General features: G+C 41.0%; 1 protein-coding gene across 2 annotated transcripts in view; it reads left to right on the top strand.

The window, feature by feature from the left end:
* The window catches only part of LOC126272247 (geranylgeranyl transferase type-2 subunit beta), a 61,211-nt gene that overhangs the window by 19,673 nt on the left and 15,542 nt on the right, over positions 1 to 25,996 (top strand). The window contains exons 4-6 of one of the 2 annotated variants that reach the window (XM_049974958.1): positions 11,234 to 11,392; positions 11,652 to 11,796; positions 22,701 to 22,881. In XM_049974958.1, the coding sequence (XP_049830915.1) occupies positions 11,234 to 11,392; positions 11,652 to 11,796; positions 22,701 to 22,881 (485 nt within the window). The remainder of the gene's footprint in view (positions 1 to 11,233; positions 11,393 to 11,651; positions 11,797 to 22,700; positions 22,882 to 25,996) is intronic. The other variant, XM_049974959.1, reaches the window with a different exon arrangement.

Below are 25,996 nucleotides of genomic sequence, written 5' to 3'. Positions count from 1 at the left end.
CTGGTCAACCTACACTTTCTCACTTGCACAATTACCATATAACAATTTTCTTGTTATCATACTGGCCAAATTATTTTTCATACCGGGGGTGTTAACCCACTGATGTTCACTCTCGGGTGGGTTTACCAGTTGGAATTCTCTTCTAGACTATCTACTGGCACCTATGCCTATGCGCCTTAGAATACGCTCACCATGTGTTCCCAGGCACAGCTCCTTCGTTAATACTCAGTCCATGAATTAGAGACAATCTATTTCAGGGACATAAATTTCAGTCACACCAATGATCTATTGTCATCTGTTCCTTTTAGTTTTTCAGTAGTATCAGGATGCTATCTTCATTTACACTAACTGCTCTGAAACCATGGGTAAGAGGAGATACGATTTTACATCTCACCCCTGGTCAGGAACAACATTTGTTGTTTTTGTGTGAAGCTGAAAGCCATCAACAGAGCCCTGTATTTTATTGAATAAATATCCATTGACTCCCATTTTAATTTATAGGGACTCAGTGAGCAGTCTCCAGGATTTTGATGGATGGTACTGTTGTTACCCTGTGATATCTGCTATTCACAATCTTCTCTCTGATCCAGACAGTACTCAATGTTCAGTTGTCCACCTCCATGCCATGTGGGTATCCCAGGGAATGAACTGTCTGACCATTTTGGTAGAAAATTGATTACTTACTCAACATTCACTCTGATGATTTTATGCACAGATCTGCAGGTGCAGACAAGACGACTACTCACTCGGAGATGAAACAGTACTTGCTGGACCACTGCCCTCCATGCCAAGATTACACTTGCATGACCGCTCCTTGTTATTAGTACTCTGGTCATACTAGATTACCTCTTAGTTTTATCTTATGTAGTGAGTGAGCCTCACATTGTGGTTGTGGAGCCCTATCAACAGTAGCTCAAATTCCGGTGAATTGCCACCTCCTCCCCAGTCTCCATCCCAAACGTGGTTTTCTATATTCTTTGCTTCTGATATTGGCGAGCAATCTGTGGACAGTTTAACTGGTACTTCATTGTCCCTGAGAAAGTGGAATTTATTCTCTGATGTCTTAAGCTGTCAAGTGAACTGATACATTACATGACCAGTCGTGGTCCGTATGCTCTGTATCTGTACAAAATCTAAAGAGACATTGTGGGACTGTGTGTTCTACAAAGATGCAGCGGATAATAGCTGTTGGGCATTAAGAATGTTGGAGCCCAAGCAGCTCCAAGGTATGAGCTAGCCTGGAACCTGTTGGACAATACTGCAGCCAAGTATCCAGGAAGACCAGGGGGAAACTTCATGAGACATTCAGCCACATATCAGTGTGTTTCCGTCCCAGCTGGACAACATACTCAGCAGATGGAGAGAAGACAGTTGAGGTCAGTAACTACTGAAGGAAATCATTTTTCAGGAATTACATTGGTGCAGTTAATAATGGAAGTGTGGATTCAGATGTTACAGTTAATTGTGCAATCGCCTATAGTGGAAACATTGCTAACGTGCTACCCTGCGCCCAAGGAATACAGCAGACTGTGGTTGTTGACTGGTTTAGTATAAGAGCAAATTCAGTGATGGAAACAGTTATCTACAGTGTAAGAGCACCTTCCTCAATGAACAAAAACAGAACAATTTTTAGTGCTAACAGTAGTTTTACTTGGTGGGTGGTGGGTTCAAGGTTTTTCTTCCACTATAGTACATACATTTATTATTATCCACAAAATTGTGAATTATGTGGCCAATTTTAGCTTCTTACGTAACAAGTTGTAATTGTGAAGGATAAATAATATATCGAAACCGTTAATGGGCCTGCTACATACTGAGTACAATGTAAAATGACGCATGAAGATAACATCTCTTCTAATACTTCTGTCCTCTTACCTTTTAACAGATTTATTGTTCTTGCCACATCATACTCATCTGTTTGGAATAGAAAAAGACTTTCTCTTACTTCAACGGAGGGAAATTTAATTTTTGCTCTGTGAGCCTTACGTCATCTCTGTCTACATCCATATAGTGCAGGTTGAAAAGGAAGGTAACTTCATGTGATTCTGAAAAAAAACATTGTCATCCTTTCTTAGAATTGCATTTCTTTGCCTTATAGTAGATGAATCTTTACTTCCTGCTTTTCTGTAATTCCAGACAATCTGCGTATTTTTTCCAGAAGTTTGAATTGAGTTACTGAAATACCTCGATTTTGTGTCTCAATAATATGTTTTAGCTTTTCCCCCACAACATTAGACAACTCCTTATCATTTGACTTATTCCTCTCTGGCATTTTCACATTCAGAAGTAAACTGATCTTCCTACCTCCCCCTCCCCTCCCCTCCCCTCCCCTCCCTATCTTAGAACAAGCAGTACTTAACTAATAGCTTCAGAGTTTGGCAGAAAGCTTCTCATCCCTGGACTGAGGAATGGGGTGTCCACATGAGGAACCAGTTTCCTGTTTTCAAGCATTTTTGATGGATTTATCAACATTACTTCCACGGAGATTTATTTTTTATTTATTTGTTCATCCAGGTATCATCTCTCAATAATTTACGATTTGTCATCATAATACAGTGATGATAAATAGCTCAAATATACACAAACATAGACTATATACACTCCTGTAAATGGAAAAAAGAACACATTGACACCGGTGTGTCAGACCCACCATACTTGCTCCGGACACTGCGAGAGGGCTGTACAAGAATGCTCACACGCACGGCACAGCGGACACACCAGGAAGCGCGGTGTTGGCCGTCGAATGGCGCTAGTTGCGCAGTATTTGTGCACCGCCGCCGTCAGTGTCAGCCAGTTTGCCGTGGCATACGGAGCTCCATCGCAGTCTTTAACCCTGGTAGAATGCCGCGACAGCGTGGACGTGAACCGTATGTGCAGTTGACGGACTTCGAGCGAGGGCGTATAGTGGGCATGCGGGAGGCCGGGTGGACGTGCCGCCGAATTGCTCAACACGTGGGGCGTGAGGTCTCCACAGTACATCAATGTTGTTGCCAGTGCTCGGCGGAAGGTGCACGTGCCCGTCGACCTGGGACCGGACCGCAGCGACGCACGGATGCATGCCAAGACCGTAGGATCCTACGCAGTGCTGTAGGGGACCGCACTGCCACTTCCCAGCAAATTAGGGACACTGTTGCTCTTGGGGTATCGGCGAGGACCATTCGCAACCGTCTCCATGGAGCTGGGCTACGGTCCCGCACACCGTTAGGCCGTCTTCCGCTCACGCCCCAACATCGTGCAGCCCGCCTCCAGTGGTGTCGCGACAGGCGTGAATGGAGGGACGAATGGAGACGTGTCGTCTTCAGCGATGAGAGTCGCTTCTGCCTTGGTGTCAGTGATGGTCGTATGCGTGTTTGGCGCCGTGCAGGTGAGCGCCACAATCAGGACTGCATACGACCGAGGCACACAGGGCCAACACCCGGCATCATGGTGTGGGGAGCGATCTCCTACACTGGCCGTACACCTCTGGTGATCATCGAGGGGACACTGAATAGTGCACGGTACATCCAAACCGTCATCGAACCCATCGTTCTACCATTCCTAGACCGGCAAGGGAACTTGCTGTTCCAACAGGACAATGCACGTCCGCATGTATCCCGTGCCACCCAAAGTGCTCTAGAAGGTGTAAGTCAACTACCCTGGCCAGCAAGATCTCCGGATCTGTCCCCCATTGAGCATGTTTGGGACTGGATGAAGCGTCGTCTCATGCGGTCTGCACGTCCAGCACAAACGCTGGTCCAACTGAGGCGCCAGGTGGAAATGGCATGGCAAGCCGTTCCACAGGACTACATTCAGCATCTCTAAGATTGTCTCCATGGGAGAATAGCAGCCTGCATTGCTGCGAAAGGTGGATATACACTGTACTAGTGCCGACATTGTGCTTGCTCTGTTGCCTGTGTCTATGTGCCTGTGGTTCTGTCAGTGTGATCATGTGATGTATCTGACCCCAGGAATGTGTCAATAAAGTTTCCCCTTCCTGGGACAATGAATTCACGGTGTTCTTATTTCAATTTCCAGGAGTGTATGTATGTTTTTATGAGGTTAGGACAATTAATCACCATGAAATTGCTGAAGAAACCATTTTGGGATTTGCCTAAAAAGATTTAGGAAAATCGAGATCATGATGACGAGACAGAGCAGTCTCCATCATCCCAAATATAAGATCAGTGTCTTAATAATTGCACACCCCTTACCTCCATGTAGTACAATGTTCTTTTGATTATCCACAATTTGCACAAGATAAATGTAATGGCTGTATTGATAAGACCACCATTGGAATGGTGAAGAGCCATTTTTCTTGTAACTTGGAGTGGCTTAGCAGCTCTGCCATGCAGTGTGGAGGTGGGAACCAGTCAGCAAAAGACTAACAGCTGCGGAATACTCATTATTTAACACCAAATTCATAGTCACATTGCAGATAACAGGTGTTCAACCTGTCCCAAGGGTACAGTCAGACTATGGCTCAAGAGAAGTGAGACTGCAGTGCACTTCTGGAATGGCAGGCAGCAGTGGGCTAGGCTGGGGCTAATGCAATGCCATGTTCGACACAGCTGGAGCTGAAATGGTGGTCAGCAAGCAGCCAAGGCCTCACGGCTTTGATTACACCACACCAGTTGGGATAGTACAGTGATTAGTACAAAACACTAATTTACTCCTCCTCCTCCTCCTCCTCCTCCTCCTCCTCCTCAGAATACGCTGTCGTACTGATGTATTGGACCTGGGATATCCACATCCAGGCTTGTGCATACAAGTGGCAGTTGGTGATAACTGTCATGCAGATACTGGGCAGATAGTGGACCCAGCTGACAGTTCGGTTGCGCAACGTGTGGTAGCTCAATCAGTGTACATAAATAACACTTCGGTAATGGTTTCTTTGGCTGCAACTCATAGAAGTGTCACATAGTAAAGATGATCCAACATTGACATGACACCACTCTACATATTGTACTGTTGCGAGGCCACCTTGTGGACAATAAACTGCTCTGGCAATTTTGTTAGCTTTGAAGTAACACTGTAGTATAAAACATTATTTTGTACAGAATCACTGTACAGACTGTGAAAAACCACTGGTGGCTCTAGGCCTTGGATAGGGTGTTATTTCCCTTGCATTCCATTCAGACTATTTGGAAAACTGCCTCCATTCCTCTAAAAATGCTACTATGCCTCATGTACATCTCCATGTCCATGTGTCAGCATCCCTGCATGTCAGACTGACCTCAGGAGAATGTCATTAGTATCACACACTATAGATCTTGACACAGTTTTCTTGTCACGTGTAATAATATGACAGGATGTTGTAGTTTCTCTTTCTATTATTAACTCCTACCCTGAGTCTTCTTAGAATCTAATTGTTTAGTATGGATTACTTGTAAAGTATATTGTAGCTGTCTTTTTAAGTAGATCCATTTTAGTTATTTTTCTCATATCTTCGGCCAATTTATTTTACAATTTTATTTCATGGGAGAAAATTCTATTTTGAGTTATTTGTTTATTTTTCCTTTGGTAAATTTAAATCCAGGCTGGTTCATGTTCCATAATTTTGCATGTAACTGTTCTTGAAATACTTATTAATGCTTTCCTTGATGCGTACAACAGACAAGTAGATATACTCACTTGGTACAGTAAATATATCCATTTTTCTAAGCCGTTCTCCACGAAGAATCCATTTACTATGTTTGGTTACTATTCTTACGGTCCTTTTCTGCAGTTGGGACATTTTGCCTTGTTTTGTGCCTTTGATCCCCAGAAAAGAATCTGTGAAGACAAATTTCCTCCTCAGTTTTGCCTCATGAAACTAGATATTTAAAATAAAATAAAAAGTAAAAATAAGGATTGAATGTACATAGAAATAGTATGTTACCACAAGACATTGGTTGTTATAAATTGAAGAGAGTAACATGACAACGACATTCTTGATGCCAGTATCTTTGTGTGTCCATCAGTATTAACCGACTGTCAGTATTCACCATTTAAAACTTTGTTATACAATCTGTAGTTTCATTTGCTGTGCTCAGTGCAACAGAATATGCTGAAATGCATGCTGTTTGCTTTCTTTATGTTCAATGTTAATTTACTAATCACTGCTCAATGTCAAACATCCTGGAGAGTTTAATTTTCTTTCTTTATTAGGAATTCTGGTGTCTTATTAGTTACTACGATGTTGCTTCTTCAGCAGAGATAACTTTTTCTCGATGTATTATATTGTCTGGAACGTAATTGATATATATTACGAGTAGAGTAGGACAATACATGCCCCTGAGGTTCATATATATATATATATATTTTTCCCTTCAGATAATGCTTGTTCTAAATATTTATCTGTGCAGGCCTTATGAACAGAGACTGGAACCTCAGCTGTGTGTGCTGTCATAACTGTGTCCTGTATTGCCTCTTATGTCTATTAGCAATTAATAATGGCCTGGTGTTATAGTCTTCTTAACTTGTACATTCCTCACGTTCCGTGGTATGTTTATAATAGCATGATCTGTCAGTGACTCAGAGGTATCACTGAATCTTGTAAGGCTGTTTACTACTTGTTAATAATACAACATTAATTAGGATTCTGTCATACAACCTTACTCTATTTTCAATGAGATATGTTTATATCATACAGTAAGTCTCCTTCAGTCAGTTAATGTTCTAATAATTAAAGTTACCTATAATTTACATTCTGTTAAAGTTCTGGGAAACAGATTACACCAACTGAATGGGAAAATAATTTTCCAGTTGAATTATCTGCTTCCTTGTTGATAACAGCTTCATGGCATTAGTAATAAGTTAGTTAAATTTCATAGTTTTTCCAACTCTCAACTGCAAAGTAATTTACGAGATTTTGCATTGCTGATTACCACCACTCCCTCAATTATAGTGTCTGGCAAAGTTCAGTAAAAATGAGCAGTTCATGGCATCCTGACAATTTGTAAGTTTGTTAAATCAAACAGTAGTTTACTCAACATGGTTACTTCGTTTATTGATGGGCTTGGCTTACTAGTACTACTTGATTTTCTGAAGACAAGGTTTTTTCCCTGTTGGTAGTGGCCTAGATTGGTGTGTCCCAACCTTGCTACACTCATTACTAATAAAAATGTGATATGTATCCAATGGTGTGGCATAAATTTATGTGGTAGTGGTCTTAAACTGAGGAGAAGTGATCATTTGAAATAGCAGACATATAATCAGAAGTGAAAGTAATAAAGTAAAGCAGTCCTAAACCCGATGGTTGGTTTGAACACTAAAACACTTCTAGGTATGATAATATTGAATGTGGTGAGCATTTGTCTTTCTCTGAGCTTTGCATTGACTTATCCAGACTGTTGTAAGAGAACCTATAGTTTTTAACACTCACATTGTATTATGTAGTTCCATATCATTTTGCCCAATCATCAGTATGTCTTGAATATCAATGGTAACATGTGATGCAGCCCAGTCATCACCTGTAGCTGATGTCTCAATCTATCTCCCAGCCTTTGCAAACACTGCTCAGTCAGATTTGATCAGTGTTGTAGCTCTCACTGACTACTTACATACCTGGGCCCATCATTGGGATAGAGCAGTCATCAAAATTGATGCATAGTGTAAACTGGGTGCTATTCATGTGGTTTACTCCTTTTTTTAGGTCTGAGAAAAGGAAAGGCATCTGAAAATGACAGTGTTTCAATAGAAATAGTTAAAGCTGAAGGCGAAGTAATGAATAAGAATATGCAGAATTAATTATCTCCTCATGGTTGGGGTTCACAGTCATGGGAATTTTGTAAATGACATTGTATTTGCCATTCACTGTGGAAATTGTTTACTCCACAATTGCAGTTTCAGCCTTAAGACCATCATCAAGTTTTAGTGCAGAAATATTTGGGTTCAAAGTATGTCAGACTTTAAAATCCTACAAGATGTGTACATATCATCATCAGAAATGAGCCTTTTCACTGTAAGAATACAGAAACATTAAACAAGCACAAAGTTCTGTACATTGTGAAATGATGTAAAGTACATTGTGAAATGATGTAAGGTACATCCTTAACAAAAATCACAGTAAACCAATGTTGTTACACACTCCAGAATGAGGTTTTCACTCTGCAGCGGAGTGTGCGCTGATATGAAACGTCCTGGCAGATTAAAGCTGTGTCCAGACCGAGACTTGAACTCGGGACCCTTGCCTTTTGCGGGCAAGCTCTCTACCAACTGAGCTACCCAAGCACGACTCACGCCCCGTCCTCACAGCTTTACTTCTGCCAGTACTTCGCCTCCTACCTTCCGAACTTTACAGGAGCTCTCCTGCAAACCTTGCAGAATTAGCACTCCTGAAAGAAGGGATATTGCGGAGACATGGCTTTGCCACAGCCTAGGGGATGTTTCCAGAAAGAGATTTTCACTCTGCAGTGGAGTGTGTGCTGATATGAAACATCCTGGCAGATTAAAACTGTGTGCCGGACCGAGACTTGAACTCTGAACCCTTGCCTTTCGCGGGAAAGCGCTCTACCAACTGCCAGGACATTTCATATCAGCGCACACTCCGCTGCAGAGTGAAAATCTCATTCTGGAAACATCCCTTAGGCTGTGGCTAAGCCATGTCTCCGCAATATCCCTTCTTTCAGGAGTGCTAATTCTGCAAGGTTTGCAGGAGAGCTCCTGTAAAGTTCGGGATGTAGGAGGCAAGGTACTGGCAGAAGTAAAGATGTGAGGACAGGGCGTGAGTCGTGCTTGGGTAGCTCAGTTGGTAGAGCACTTGCCCGCGAAAGGCAAGGGTCTCGAGTTCGAGTGTTGGTCCGGCAAACAGTTTTAATTTGTTACACACTGTGTACATGTGAACTGAGGCAGTTGGTGGAAAAATTAGGTGGAACAACTGCATGAGGAATGGTTACTGTAACATGCAGAACATGCAGGAACACTCGCTTGGCCCCTCCCACCTACTGGCCTATTATTTACCTGTTTGTGTATTTGTTTAACTTGATTTGATTAGGGCCATTGGACCCTCTTTTATACCATACCAGAGTTTCACAATAACAATAATTACAATAACAACAACATTGATTGTGGCAGAAATAAGAATAATTTGTATGTGTTCAAAATAGATGTTTTCTGATTTAGTGAGGTCTGGGGAAAGGAAATTTAAGGAGGCTGCATTGACTAAGAATACTGCGAATTGAGGAAGGTCAGGTTGGAAGGAGCGATGTGCAAGGGCAATGAGAGTATGCAGGGACAATGGCAATCATTATTGTTGCTTTACTAAATATGTCATTAACTGTCTTCTGAAGCTGGAGAGGTTATTGAGTCCTCAGATATAATGTGGGAATGTACACAAGAGTCAGGCTCCAGTTACTGAGAATAACTTCATGAAAGTGGGTGAACGATTTTGGGGGTAGAAAGGATTTTGCTCTGATGGGAGCAGGTATTTCTGCCATGTTGTTCAGGCAAGAACATTAAAGTCAAGGAGAGATATGAAGGATGTTATCCATTAATAAAATAGTTGAGAAAACAGAGGGTATGGAAATCTCCGAAATTGCCTGCAGGCAGCCAGGATAGCTTTCCATATGATGGTGAAATGTGATCAAAGAGTCAAATATCACAAATATAATGAACACAGGCATTCATAACTAGTTCCAGGTGCCGTGAGCTTTCCTGAGAAAGGCCTTGCAGGAGGATAATGTCACTGTTATCAGTAACTGAAAGTATAAATGTTTGTACAAGCTGTTCTTTCAGATCAAGAGGGCATGGAGACATGCCTTCTTGCACATTGCAGTTTATGTGCTCTGTCCAATTTATATTTCATCTGTTATTACTCCTAGATTCTGCTTAAGGGGAAAGGTTGATTTTTGTCTCGTTTAGGGATTCTCAGTCCGTTGGCTTAATGAGCCGAGAATGACCGACCAATATTGCTTGGGTTTTGGATGGGTTGAACTTTAAGTATATATCCTGCACCCATTTTGATAGTGCACACAGGTCAGTACTGAGATTCTCGATAGCTGTCTTCTGGTTTATTGGTTTTGCACATACATAGAACTAGAGGTCATCAGTGTACATGTCCAGTACTACCTGCCATCATTGTGATTTCAGGTTGCTGGACGTGATGCATTGCTGATGAGACGTCAGTTATGTGCAAAACCATTACACTGCACTTGGCAATAAATTTTGGCTGCTGAAATTGTCAAGAAAAGTGTGATAGTCAGCAGTGTCAAAGGCTGTGCTTAAGTCTAAGAAGCACTTGATAGTTGCCTCTGGTGGATTCATGATCATCTTCTACTCAGCTGTTACCTTTACTAAGGCAGATGTTGTGCTACGATATGTATGGAAGTCTAATTGGTATTTGTCTAGTATGTTATTTGTAGTTAGGTAGTTTGTTAGATGGCCATGAACTATATATTCTGAGCCTTGGACAGTGCAAAAAGAATGCAAATAGGTTGATAATGAGAGGGTGCTGCGGCTACATCCTTTTGAGGTAATGGCTTTACTAGACCCTATTTCCAGGCCTCAAGAAAATGCTTGTAGTGAAAGAGTGATTGAAAGTACCGGTTGTAGTGGGCAGTAGTGGGTCGATAATAAGTTCTTCACTTGAACTGTGAAACCACCATGTCCAGTAGATGCTGATCTGATGTACAGATGGCTTTTTGGACAGTGTGAATTTTTCGTGGTTACAGTTTTAACCCCTGTGAATTCATTAATGATTGTCTGTCCATCTGATGTCCAGTATTTTTTTAGCCTTCTCACCTCTACTATTAAAAATCTCCCAGCTAGAAGGCATACTTTACTCTGTAGCTGTCTTCAGCCTTAATCAGGTTATGGGGAGGAAGGTGGGGGTGTTGGATGCAAGTAGTGTTTGCCTCATCACAGATGAACCCTTATTTTTCAGATGTGGAAACAAGATTGCTATCAGTGCTTTTATTTTACACTGCTATGTCCTTTCATAATTCAGTCCAATTTTTTGTGACATCACTAACTCCAGGTGACTACCTTTTGACCAAGGGCCTTGATGTTTAGTCCCCTTACCAACCAACCTTTCTGGAATCTCCCCCCCCCCCCCCTTCCCTGCCCCATCTTTTTTTGCTTTGTTATATTTTCATACAGTGTTAATGCCATGGCAAAATTGCACAGTGGCACAATTGTGTATATTATTTGTGGATGCAGTTTGAGAGGTAATCTTTAATTGTTGCCATAACTACCTTTTAACCTTATGAAAATTATTTATCTTTTTGTCTTTTTAATGCCCCCATATTAAAAAGGAATTTTTGTAACTGATTTCCAGATACTTACAATGTACGATGCACTGGAAACTGTTGATGTGGACAAAGTAGTACAATATGTGAAAAACTTGCAACAACCTGATGGAAGTTTTTGGGGAGACAAATGGGGAGAGGTGGATACAAGATTCTCATTTTGTGCTGTAGCATGCTTGTCTTTGCTTGTAAGTTCATGTAAAGAAAATATTGGTAGTGAATTTTCAACGGTCTTCTGTCACATTTAAAAAACTGTAGTGGCTTGAAATCTTAGTCATTGACTCTTAAGTGTATAATTAAAATAAAGTGTACTCTTAATAAACTTGCGTAGATTCATAAAAAAAGTTAAACAATTGAACAATGAAACTTAATTTTCAAGCAACTGGTTTCAGCTTCCCTTATTTTCTTCCCAGTATTGCAAACTAATTGCTCACATATTCATACCAGGGAAGGTTGGATGCCATTGATGAAGAAAAAGCTGTAGAATTCGTTATTTCTTGTATGAACTTTGATGGTGGCTTTGGCTCTAGGCCTGGTGCAGAAAGCCATGCAGGACTTATCTATTGCTGCGTGGGAATGCTGTCAATTACAGGTAAGGCCGGTAGTTTTACCTTCTTCCTTATGTTAATTTGTTGCATGAGATGCATGGTAAAGTGCAGAAAGAATGTTGCCTGGAAGGGCTAAAAAGTCACACTGATATTTTGATCATAAGAACTTCTAGATCAGTGTGTCATTATTCACAAAACGCATTTTCAACCAGTTTTAAGTTATCCACAAAATATTCAGCTTTCCCCAGGCTCTGCCGTTCTGATTGACCAACATAAAGTTTATCACAGCTTTGTCAATTAATTTCTTACACTCCACTCTCTCCACCACACATACCTTCCTGCACTGCCTAATGGAGTCAACTCTTTTGAGAGTACATACATGCTGAGCATGTGGCCTCAAGCCATTGCAATACTTCTTCCTGTCCTGTGCTGAAACTTCTTCCAGTTCATTCTCTTTATTTTACACCACATATTTTGGTTAACTTACTTTCAATTCCCACATCTGGATTTACCTCTGCCTTTTCGAAAGTTTTGGCCATATGTGGAATGTTGTCCAATACCAAGCATGGTAGTCAATCCATGCAGGAGCTCCTCAGGTATTCATATCATGGTAATCCCTTAATCACACATTATCGCCCTCTTGATCGACCTGTTGCTTCCCGGCGTGTGCCAAGGATTAGGTGCCTGTCTGTTTTGGGGCACCAAGCCTCCTGGCACTGACCATCACATAAGGTGTCCTTTGCTCTTGCTGGCTGGTGGCCATAGGGGTGAGCCCTCATTTTGAGTAAGCATCATTTTGGTGGATATTCAGCATCGTGAAATGACCACAGTCATCAGCCAGAGGTGGTACACCGAGTGAGGTGGCACAGTGGTTAGCACACTAGACTTGCATTTGGGAGGACGACGGTTCAGTCCCGCGACCGGCCATCCTGATTTATATTTTCTGTGATTTCCCTAAATACCTTCAGGCAAATGCAGGGATGGTTCCTTTGAAAAGGGCATGGCTGACTTCCTTACCCATCCTTCCCTTATTCGATGAGACCATTGACCTTGCAGTTTGGCCTCCTCCCCTAACACAACCCAGAGGTGGCGAGGGCCTGGCTGTCCTTTCAGACAGACAGCAATTCATTGCTGATCATTTCGAACCAAGGAACTTTTATTCCTTGTCTGTGCCTTGGACAGGGAGGGGCGAACAAAACCAGGAAATTGCAGGCAGTTACACCTTGCAGTTCAATTTTTGCACATGAACAGATGGAGGGTCTTCTGCTCTATTAAACTAATGTTCTTTGTGGCGAATATTGAAAAGATATTTTGCAAACTCTCCTCCCATAGCAAATTACAAATTGGTTCCATCTTAATTGAGATGGCAAATTGTAACCAATCCTGGGTATTACTCTGTTGTAAACAGCTTGGTAATGCATCTATTACTATCACACCCCATAAGAAACTCAAAATGGTAAGTGAATTTATTTTTCACCACAACCTAATGCTACAGATACACTAAGAACTACACAAATACTTGAAGAGGTGATTGATCTACTTCACATGTCTTGTATGTTGAACCCCCCTCCCCCTAGCCAAGGTAAACAGTGGTGCATTCATTCTCATCAGAGTAGAATTCACTTCCAGAGAAGATCAAAATCTTGTTTTATTGCTGCAGTGTGAAGGCATATTTCCCAGCCCTGATTTGGCACCTTAAATGCCAGTGCTTCAGGGTGAGTTTCTTCCCAGTATACATATGACCCAATTTGTAGAGACTGGGTGCCCACTTTACAAAATTTCACCATGTGTGCTACCACATATCTGTGTTGACGTGGCAACAGCCACTCTCCCAAATATCGTGGCAGGACATTACTGATATTTGGCAGTTCTCCCATGTTTTTCTGATCCAGTTAATCAGATGATTCAGTGTCTGGCTTACACCAGACAATAATCCCATGTTCATTTGATAGTTTCCAGCTAATTATCCATACCAACATATTCTGCAAACTGCATGAAATTATGGTAGCCGAATGATTATGCTGAGTTTTCAAATCGCAAGGCCTTTTGTCTCCTTATCAGTATGGGGCGATCCACAACCAACCATCTGGGTACATTGGAAACAGCAATCTGACAGGCTCTTTCTAAGTGTTACCACCTCATTACAATCCTTTTTGACCTACATAAGGCAGATGGTACTGCTTGGTGCCATCTCATTTTACTTGTCCTCCATGACTGGCACTTTTGAGGTACACTACTGATTTTTATTTGTCAGCTTTTATAGCATAAAGAGTAGCCTATTGAAATGGAAAGAATTAAACAAGCAGATTATGTCCTTAGAAGTGAAGAAGAATGATCACAAGATAGTAATAGTTGGTGTGTATACACAAACTCATGACACTGATATCATAATTCAGGATGATTTTTATGAGGATTCAGTGGACATTGTAAGTGACAATAATACATGGGAAGAGATATACCTTATGGGAGACTTTAGTCCCTGGGCAGAAAAGACAAGAAAACAGCAAGGTCATAGAAGATATAGGGAAGGAACAGAGAATGAAAGTGCCGAAAGATTGGTTAGACTTTTGTAGAACACACTCGTTAAAAATACAGGATGAATACTTTCCTCACAAAGAAATACATAAATATACCTAGGTGCAGTCTGCAAGGAATTTAAGATCCATAATAGACCATATGATACAACCACAAAATTCCAATTAAAGACGCAAGATCTTAGTCAAAGTAAAAGTTATGGTAAACCATAAGAAAATTAACACCCATGGTAAGACTGAAGAGAACAGTAAAATAGTTGAAGCACCCTGATATAAGTGAGTTGGGTTTCACATGATCGATGTTTTCAGAATCCACGCTGGTTAGCATGGAGCAGGTCATTCTGTCAGAGGTATATCATTGTGTTTGAGCTTAGAATATGTTCTAAGATTGTACAACAAGTCAGTGGTAGTGATATTTGGTGGTAGTTTTGTGGATCTCTTTTACTACCATTCTAATAGACAGATGTGATCTGTGATTTTTCCAAGATATGGGCATGGTTTTTTGTTCAAGGGATCCATGATAGATCATAGTTAAAAGAGGTGCAAACTTGGTCACAAATTAAGTGTAGAGTGTGATAGGGATTCCAGTGTGCCCTGGCGCTTTGTTAACTTTTAACAATTTTAGCTGTTTCTCAACACCACTGGCACTAATAATTATTTGACTCTTCTTTTTAGTGGTACAAGGATTAAATGAGAGCAATTCTCCTGTGTTTTTCTTTGCAAAGAAACATTTAAAAAGAGAGGTAATCATTTTAGTTTTGCTTTGCTACCCTCAGTTTCAGTTCCTGTCCCATTTGAAAGGAACTGGACACTAACTTGGGTGCCACTGACAGCCTTTCCATATAATCAGAATTTCTCTGGGTTTTGTGAAAGATCTTTTGAAAATATTCTGCTACAGTAGTCATTGAAGGCATCAGGCATTACTCTCTCGGCAACTAAAAGTGTATTATTCAGCACCTCTCTATTTATAACCCAATGCTTTGTTTTACACCTATTGTGCAGTAATCTCTCTTTCTTTAGAAGTTTCTTTATAGTGACTGCATACCATGGAGGGTCCCACCCATTCTGTGCTGAAAGTTTCAAATTCATCATTGAGATATGACACTACTGATTCTCTATCTAGTTTACTGAACATATATCTTGCTGCATGGTTTAGTTGTCTTTGGTATTTTGGTAATCATTGTTGCCAAAACCGATTCATGGTCTATGATACCAATTTTGATGTGGACATCCTCAAAGAGGTCATGTGTATTTGTTACAATTTGATCCAATACATTTCCATCCTGAGTGGGGTTCTAAAATATCTGTTCCAATTAGTTTTCAGAGAAGGCATTAAGTAATGTATGATGGGATGTCTTATCGAGCCCACCACTAACAAAACTGTAATTTTCCCAATGGATTTTTGGATGATTAAAGTCTCTATTTTCTATATAGTCTCTATTGTCTATAAAATTTTCAGTTACATCAGGAGATGAATCTGGTGAGTGATAGAAGGCTCCAGTTGTCATTTTGGGCCCACCCCTGATACTAAGTCTTGCCCAAATAATCTCACGTGTAGTTTCTGTTTGTATCTCAGAGGATTTGAGTTTCTTGTCTACTGAGACATCAGAACTACCTCCATTTTCCTGTTAACTAGCCTCTCACTGCTATCAATTTCAGGTTTCAACCAGCTTTCTGTATGTAGTGGTGTATGAGCTTCACTGCTTTTCAGGAGTGCTTCAAACTCTGGTACTTTGTTGTGAATGCTTTGGCAGATAACCATTAGGACTTTAATTCTCTCACCTTTTTTGGGTATTTCTTTTGATCTTACACTGATATATCTGGGTTTCCTACAGCTATCATTACCTGGAGTGGATGGAGAGTCACCTATTTAAAAAAGCTTGTGTGTGCACTCCACACATAATCAGCTATGTGAGTAGCAGCTTTTGATGTGTAGTGCACAGCTGATCCATTTAAGGGGACCCTACACTTCTCAACCCTATGGCTAAAGTCCAGGAAGTTGGAGCCTTGACTGTCACAAAACCTTTGAAGTCTCTAGTTCAGTCTTTCCACTCAACTTAGAACCAAAGGGGCATGATCAATTCGTGGGACAATGCTGCAAATTGTGAGCTTCTTTGAAAGTCCATGAGCGAGGCTGGTCCTCTCTCTGCCAGTCACTGGATTGAACCAAGTATGACCTCAGAGCCCACGTGACAGACATATTTTGTTCCAACGTGCACCACAATCTACAGTTGGTTGCACCTTGCTCCTTCAGTGGCTGCCAAAATAGCCTCTTCAACATGTTGAATGAGCCCCACAGGCATACTCACTGAGTGAACATGATGTCCTTTCCTGTCCCTTGCCATTTCCCTAAGGCATACCATCATTTGCCACACATTTGAATGGAAGGCAGTTAATAGACCCCCACTGTTTTGTGTTTGCCTCTTTTTGACACCAGACAAAACAGGTTTCCCCAAAACAGTTGAAGTGAGTCCCACTGGCTCCGTTTGTTTCAGTGAAAGATAGTGACTCAGACTTGGTTAGGGGGATTGGTGCAACACCCTGAGTCCTCCCTGGCCCCATCCAACCTGTACAGGATGCCCGACCCTGCCATTGAAATGCCAGTTGCAGTCAAGAGGACAAGTAATGGCAGATCCTGTAGTTTCTACAGAGGAGACAGGATCCACAGGGGCAGATAGTACTACAGCTACATGACTGGGGAGCTCTTCCAACACAACAATTTGCAGCAGCTGCTAGTCATTTGACAGAGCAATTTCCAGCTGCTGACCTATCAACTCATTCTGTATTTGAGAACAGCATTCACAGTGGGGCTGCATTTTAGCTGGTGCAATGTGTTATAGGACAGTGAACAAACAACTTCAAATTAAGCTGGCTGATTATCTTTTAATGTCTTGAGCTGTAAAGTTGCTAATTCCCTATAAGAATTGAAGCATATACACAAAACAAGATTTCTATTAAGGAATCAGAAAAACCTGTGATAAAAATTGCTGGTTTCTTAAAACTTTTTGATGTAATTATAGATATTAACAAACTCAAAATAGAGGTAATATATATAAGATATACTTCTCTTTCGAGGAAAACTGGATGTTAACATAATGTTAATTGCAATATCTGCTACAGTGACTAAATCACAAATGCCGATTTACTAAAAATTAGATTATGCACAGGACAATGATAGTTTCTGAAAATTATCAAAACTGTACATTTATTTGTGTTGATATAAATGAAATTCCGGGGTGATCTAGTCTTTGGTAGTAACTAACTTTGAGCTACAGAGCCGCACATTGAACTACGTGTAAAATGACATATATTCAGAATCTGATATATAACATCTGCATATCCAAACTTGTTTTGTTGGCAATAGTTAGTTATCTGACGATAGCCTTATTAAATTGATTTTTTTACCTCATTTAGAGCAATTAGATACCACATCAAGTAACTATAAGACATTTCTGGAACATCAATACTTTAAGCATTTTGCGGCCCTGTCAGCAACTGTATAAATATTAAATTCAAAATTAACAGCCTCAGTTGTGGAGTTACCTAGATTTGTATTTTTAGTTTGACAATGTCCATTATGGACAAACAGTAGTAAGTGTAATTCTGAAGAAGGTTGGGTTATCCCAATTGAAACCTAGGTAAATCTAGGTAACTCCACAACTGAGGCTGTTAATTTTGAATTGAATTTAATTTAATTTAATTTCTGGAACACTTTTGCAGCCCAAAAGTGTTCTATTATTTTTGTGGCCACGTGTCATCTTTCTGCTGTCCAGTGCTGTCCTGAATTTGCTCATCACGGAAATCCCTAAGCAACCAAGATCAGTGATTTGCACTTGGTTTATAGATGCCCTCCTCATTCACTTAAGTGCTTGTGACGTCTTTCCTTACTTCTTTGTCATTTATCAGGGACTCTAGTTACGTTGTACGACACATTAAAAATCTGCTCTGTTAGTCATGTTGTGTAAATCCTGAACAAATGTCCATAGAACTTCAATCATTGCTTTGTTATTGACTCCATCGGCCATTCATTATCCCTGTATAATTCCTCTCTTTTTTTATGTCTGCAATGTCTTTTATTCTAGGATCCATTGTTTTGTGAAGAATCTTGGGTTCAAACTTCTTGCCTTCTTGCAGCCCAGCCTTTCGTCATTCTGAGGCATTCACTTGCATACTGACATTCAGTTTTGATGCCTGTATTATAGTGCCTAAGTTCAGTTTTTCTTGAGTTTATCTTTTTGTTGTATAGGACATGTGTCTATAAGAAGCAGCAGCCGTCTTCTCTTGGCTGCTGTCATTGGCTTCTTTTTCATTAGTTTTCCTCTGCACTATTTCACCACTGTATCTGACTGAAACTGTCCACTTTGTCTAATTTACCTTACTCTGTGCTATGTGATGAGGTGCTATTTGGATATTGGTTACATACTATATTTTCTTGAAAGAAATTTAGAAGCCATCTTTTTTTGCCTGTTCTTTCAGCATGTTTATCTGTTCCACAGCAGTCTCTGTTTTTGTTTACAAGATTGCCACATCATTGGTGAAGGCAAGGTAATTAACTCTAATACTGTTATTTGATGATACCACTTCCCTGGCTAATTTCTTTTCCCATTCTCGAATGACCTATTGTAATACAAACTTGAAGAGAACTGGAAACAGTGCACAACCTCATCAAACTACAGTTTTAATTACAAACCCTATGGAGAGTTTTCCCATGAATTTTATTTTTGAATGTGTCTGTGTTAAGAGTTTACTTGATGCTTTCCACTGTTTCTTCTGAATTCTGACTCAATGCTCTCAATTTCTTACGTGATTGTGACTCTTTTGGCTTTGTGGAGGGTTTTTGCAGTCTGCTTCTGTACTTCTTTGTACTCTGCAGTGAATGCTTTTTTGTCACTATGTCATCTTTTATAGGCCATTGCTCTTTGAGTGGCTGCCTTATCACAGTTTCCAGTCTTATCATGAGTGTGTACACGTCCCTTGTAAGGGTCCTGCTTCTTTAGCGGTATGTGTCACATTTTTTCAGATACCTTACCAGGTCTATGTTTTTCTTTCTGTAACATCTCTTAAAAATTAGGTTTGTTTTATTTTAGCTTTTTGGGTTCAATCCGTATAACTTTACTTTGAGGCAGCTTTTTCTTATTCAGTGGAAGAAACTTTACGCAGGTCAGTAAGTGATCTGAACCAAGATTGGTCCTTTCCTCACTTTTACATTCATGATTTCCCTAATAATCCTGTTCTACAGTGCAACACGATCCAACTGAAATTCGCATAGAGAATGCCAAGTTTTCATTTTACTGGAATGTCTTTTTAAAATGAGTTTATTTAAATTGAAACCAAGGCAACAAACCAAAGCAGCTGCCAGTAAAATAAATAAATGACTGGAATACTCTCTTTCGAATTCTAAAGGTGGCAGGGGTAAAATACAGGGAGTGAAAGGCTATTTAGAATTTGTACAGAAACCAGATGGCAGTTAATAAGAGTTGAGGGGCATGAAAGGGAAGCAGCTGTTGGGAAGGGAGTGAGACAGGGTTGTAGCCTCTCCCCAATGTTATTCAATCTGTATATTGAGCAAGCAGCAAAGGAAACAACAGAAAAATTTGGAGTGTCAGAGACAGCAAAGGACTTGGAAGAGCAGTTGAACGGAATGGACATTGTCTTGAAAGGAGGATATAAGATGAACATCAACAAAAGCAAAACGAGGATAATGGAATGTAGTCGAATTAAGTCGGATGATGCTGAGGGAATTACATTAGGAAATTAGACACTAAAAGTAGTAAAGGAGTTTTGCTATTTGGGGAGCAAAATAACTGATGATGGTCGAAGTAGAGAGGGTATAAAATGTAGACTGGCAATGGCAAGGAAAGCGTTTCTGAAGAAGAGAAATTTGTTAACATCGAGTATAGATTTAAGTGTCAGGAAGTCGTTTCTGAAAGTATTTGTATGGAGTGTAGCCACGTATGGAAGTGAAACATGGACGATAAATAGTTTGGACAAGAAGAGAATAGAAGCTTTCGAAATGTGGTGCTACAGAATAATGCTGAAGATTAGATGGGTAGATCACATAATTAACGAGGAGGTATTGAATAGAATTGGGGAGAAGAGGAGTTTGTGGCACAACTTGACCAGAAGAAGGGACCGGTTGGTAGGACATGTTCTGAGGCATCAAGGGATCACAAATTTACCATTGGAAGACAGCATGGAGGGTAAAAATAGTAGAGGGAGATCAAGAGATGAATACACTAAGCAGATTCAGAAGTATGTAGGTTGCAGTAAGTACTGGGAGACAAAGAGGCTTGCGCAGGATAGAGTAGCATGGAGAGTTGCATCAAACCAGTCTCAGGACTGAAGACACAACTACAACAACAAAAACATACATAATCACCAGACATTTCATCATGGGCTGCCCATGATTATAACTTGTAGGTGAGGAATATTTTTGTTATAATACATTCTCTTCAGTCACAATAGGTGTAAGTATTTATGTCATCCGATATGTTCTTTGCGTAAAATTAAGACCTGTATTGTTCTTTTACCTATAGGTGACAGACTGAAGTGGATGCAAGGCCCAAGAAAAGTAAATGTAGTCCTTCAGAATTGAGTTGCTGTTTTATAATGCATTGTGCTTAGTGGGAGAATTAATAATTGTAACTGAGGACAGTGCATTATTAACACAACTATTCGTAAGCAATAAATAGTTCACAGTGGAACATATTAAATTTGTGTTATTTATCAGATTTTTTCAAAAAAATGTATAGCATTTGTGAAATCAGTATTTAGAAGCCTGTATTCAAATTTTGCCTGTTTGGTGACTGACACCTCCATCACTTGTCTTTTGGGCAGTGCAGTTACATATACACTCCTCGAAATTGAAATAAGAACACCGAGAATTCATTGTCCCAGGAAGGGGAAACTTTATTGACACATTCCTGGGGTCAGATACATCACATGGTCACACTGACAGAACCACAGGCACATAGACACAGGCAACAGAGCAAGCACAATGTCGGCACTAGTACAGTGTATATCCACCTTTCGCAGCAATGCAGGCTGCTATTCTCCCATGGAGACAATCGTAGAGATGCTGGATGTAGTCCTGTAGAACGGCTTGTCATGCCATTTCCACCTGGTGCCTCAGTTGGACCAGCGTTCGTGTTGGACGTGCAGACTGCGTGAGACGACGCTTCATCCAGTCCCAAACATGCTCAATGGGGGACAGATCCGGAGATCTTGCTGGCCAGGGTAGTTGACTTACACCTTCTAGAGCACGTTGGGTGGCACGGGATACATGCGGACGTGCATTGTCCTGTTGGAACAGCAAGTTCCCTTGCCGGTCTAGGAATGGTAGAACGATGGGCTCGATGACGGTTTGGATGTACCGTGCACTATTCAGTGTCCCCTCGACGATCACCAGAGGTGTACGGCCAGTGTAGGAGATCGCTCCCTACACCATGATGCCGGGTGTTGGCCCTGTGTACCTCGGTCGTATGTAGTCCTGATTGTGGCGCTCACCTGCACGCGCCAAACACGCATACGACCATCATTGGCACCAAGGCAGAAGCGACTCTCATCGCTGAAGACGACACGTCTCCATTCGTCCCTCCATTCACACCTGTCGCGACACCACTGGAGGCGGGCTGCACGATGTTGGGGCGTGAGCGGAAGACGGCCTAACAGTGTGCGGGACCGTAGCCCAGCTTCATGGAGACGGTTGCGAATGGTCCTCGCCGATACCCCAGGAGCAACAGTGTCCCTAATTTGCTGGGAAGTGGCGGTGCGGTCCCCTACGGAACTGCGTAGGATCCTACGGCCTTGGCGTGCATCTGTCGTCGCTGCGGTCCGGTCCCAGGTCGACGGGCCCGTGCACCTTCTGCCGACCACTGGCGACAACATCGATGTACTGCGGAGACCTCACGCCCCACGTGTTGAGCAATTCGGCGGTACGTCCACCCGGCCTCCCACATTCCCACTATACGCCCTCGCTCAAAGTCCGTCAACTGCACATATGGTTCACGTCCATGCTGTCGCGGCATGCTACCAGTGTTAAAGACTGCGATGGAGCTCCGTATGCCACGGCAAACTGGCTGACACTGACGGCGGCGGTGCACAAATGCTGCGCAGCTAGCGCCATTCGACGGCCAACACCGCGGTTCCTGGTGTGTCCGCCGTGCCGTGCGTGTGATCATTCTTGTACAGCCCTCTCGCAGTGTCCGGAGCAAGTATGGTGGGTCTGACACACCGGTGTCAATGTGTTCTTTTTTCCATTTCCAGGAGTGTATTTAACATCAATGCAAATAAATTTTCATAAAGTGATTAAATTTAAAAAATGATTAAAACATGAATATTAGATACAGAACAGAAAAAAATGAATTAATTTTGAATTACATGTCAGCAAATTTAAATTATTTCTTTTCTTGCAGGTCAACTGCACAAAATCGATGCAGACTTACTGGGCTGGTGGCTTTGTGAGCGTCAGCTACCGTCTGGAGGTCTGAATGGGCGTCCAGAAAAGCTACCGGATGTGTGCTACTCTTGGTGGGTCCTTTCATCAATGAGCATGTTAGGCCGCCTCCACTGGGTAGACCGGGATGCTCTTATCAGGTTATTCTTTTGCACTTTTATCACATATTCATAATGCTCCACCATCATATTTTGCAACTTTCTTTGAAAGTTAGAGAATACTTATGTAATATTTACCTTTAAGAGACAAAATATTTAGCAACGTCAATAAGCACAGGCAATAGTTTCATCCCTCAGGAAGGATAGGTTTGGGAAGTTTAATAAGGAAGGATAGGTCACTTAGACTCTCCTATGAGAGGGACCACCTTTAGTGAGGACAACATTAGACAGAGGTGTTCATCACGACAGATGGGTCTCTCATCTGTCCTTTTTCTTTAAGTTTCCCCAACATAATCCACTTCACTTCCCAAAAGCTAGAAGTGTTGTGCACTTTTTAAATGCGTCTGTCGGCAGTACTAAATATCTTGCCTCCTGATGGTAAGCATTGGTCAGCAATTTTGTCTTACAGTTTACAATTTAATAGTTTTCTCTGTTGAATTTTCCTTTTGATAAGACAATTTATTTATCTGTTTGAAGACAAAAATTTGAATCTACCATAATGATCGTTTGGACCTGATAAATTCAGTTGGTACAGTTGTCTAATGCTGTGTCAACACAAATCTCATAACATGCAGTGTTCTGTAAGGTTTTTTTATTCTTTTATCTCATCTATTATTGATGTGTCCCTCTTGACCTGCTGCCCCAGGTGACTTTAATGCTGCACTTAGTCCTACTTTGTCCAGTCCACTCATACCAGATAAAAGAATCACTGCTTCAGAAAAAAAAAACCATCACTTCTGTTACCCTATGATTTTCATCTTTATTTCATTTTTAGTTGCTGTTTGGAAATAATTTTCCTTGTATATGTTTTTCAGTATTGCATTTTCAAGACAATAGGTTTTGCTCTCCAAGAAATAGTTGCTGTAGTCCTTTTTTAGTGTTTTAAAATTTAACAAATTGGAACACTGTTTGAGAGATTTCTTATACTGTCATCTGCAGTTGTTCGTGTTTTGACCACTCTATAATGTGTTCATTACAATATGAAATAATCTTTTTTGTAACTCTATGGCTACCTGGTTATAGTAATCTGAGTAACAGTATCCCCTCCTTAATCTGTTACAATGTTTGTACTGTATATATCTGTGATGAATAGACACATAATACACTCCACCTCATACATTCACAAATTTTTCTTCTGTGATATTGTCCATTGTCATGAAAACATTAATGAAATTGACAGAACCATACATAAGAACATTGCACATTATTCCGTTTTTGACATTCTTGTTCTTTCCATCAGTGACGAAGAATTCTTTAATATAAAAGGCACTCTGTGTTCAGGCCACAAGTGGCCTACCGGGCCCTTCCAACAGCCGTGTCATCCTCAGAGGAGGATGCGGATAGGAGGGGTGTGGGGTCGGCACACCGCTATCCTGGTCTCTATGATGGTATTCTTGACCGAAGCCGCTACTATTCGGTCAAGTAGCTCCTCAATTGGCATCACAAGGCCGAGTGCATCCCAGAATTCTTTAATATGGCCAGTAAAATTTAACTTAGAGTGCCTGAAAGCAGAGATGTGTCTACTTCCGTGAAGTGGGAATATGTAACGGACACTCCGAACATAAATTGGAAGCCTTCATTGTTGTATGTGCATTTCTGTGTCTCAGACATTTACTTTGTTAAATGGGTCCTAGTGCTTATTTAGGAGAAAATTTTATTGATTTCATACTCCAAAGTTTTTGCATTTGGGTTTACCACAAATGAATGTATTCTTTTTGTAGAACAGTGCCTCCAAGCTTAAGATAGTCTAGATTTGCTGTTATTGATACACAGACGAGCCAGAACATTAAGATCCCTGCCCACCACAAGCTGAATGCTGCCTGGTGTCATTCCAGGCACATAACATGGTAAGGAAGTGTTTAAGCAGAGCAGAGATGAATGAAAAATTATTCTAGGGATGATATAGAGTGCAAATAGAGAAATCCATGCGATCAGTGACTTTGACAAATGGCAGATTGTTATGGCCAGCATGTGGGAATGAGCATCTTTGAAACAATGAAGCTGATTTGTTATTCACATGCTACTGTGTTGAGGATCTATGCAAAGTGGTTTATGAATGTTAAACCACAAGTAGGAGACAAGGTGTTGGGCATCCACACCTCGTCACTGAATATTGAGGTTGTAGGATTGCCTGCTATGTAAAACAGGGTAGGTGACAATCTGTGTCAGATCTGATGACACCGTACAGTGCTGATGCAGGCACAAGTGTTTTGAAGCACACCATGCAACAAACATTGTTGAAAATGAGGCTCCGCAGTAGGTGACCCCTTTTACATGCTTCCATATTGACTCATTATCATCATCAGTTTAGATTGTAGTGGGCACTGGATCACTGAGATTGGACAGTAGATCAGTGGAAATGTGTTAGCTGGTTGGATGAATTGTATTTCTTGTTAATCAAGGTCAGTGATCGTGTCCAGATAAGCCATTGTCCAGGTGAAAGGCTGCTCGGAATGTGCACCTTTCCAAAGATGCAGTCTAAATGGAGCTGTAGGGAACATTCATCTGTGCTTCTATGGGACCTTTGTTAGTAATCAAAGGCACTATGGAAGATCACCTAGGTCCCTTTGTGCATGGTGTCTTCTGTAAAGGTAATGGCATCTTCCAACTGGCTAATAGTTCATCTTACAAGGCCAAACCCATTCTCCCATGGATAGGGAAGTATAAAAGTCAATTCATGTCATGTCTTGACTACCAAATTTGCCAGACCTGAATGCTGTGGAACACATTTGGAATGCTATTGAATGCCAGCTCCTCACCCACCAAACACCACGTTGTAATTTACAGGAAATTTATGACCTGTGCATCAACAGTTAGTGCCTACCAAGGAATTGCTAAATCCCAAGCCATACAGAAGTATTACTGTACTAAGTTCCAAAGATGGGTCAGTATGATACGAAGCAACTGCTCAGAATGTTCTGGCTCAACAGTGTGTGTGTTTTTCCTTTTTGAATTGAAAATAAATTATTGTCATTGAAGTATCTAATGAATCCTCTCATATTTAGAAGCACTCCATAAATTCCAACCAAGTGATGTAGTACAGTGGTTAAGATGCCAGACCGTCATTTAGGAGAAGGGTTCATTTTCCCCTTTTACC

The sequence above is a fragment of the Schistocerca gregaria genome, chromosome 5 (assembly GCF_023897955.1).
Source record: "Schistocerca gregaria isolate iqSchGreg1 chromosome 5, iqSchGreg1.2, whole genome shotgun sequence".
In the NCBI taxonomy this organism is placed as follows: Eukaryota; Metazoa; Arthropoda; class Insecta; order Orthoptera; family Acrididae; genus Schistocerca; species Schistocerca gregaria.
This window is presented reverse-complemented; position numbering and strand designations above follow the sequence as displayed.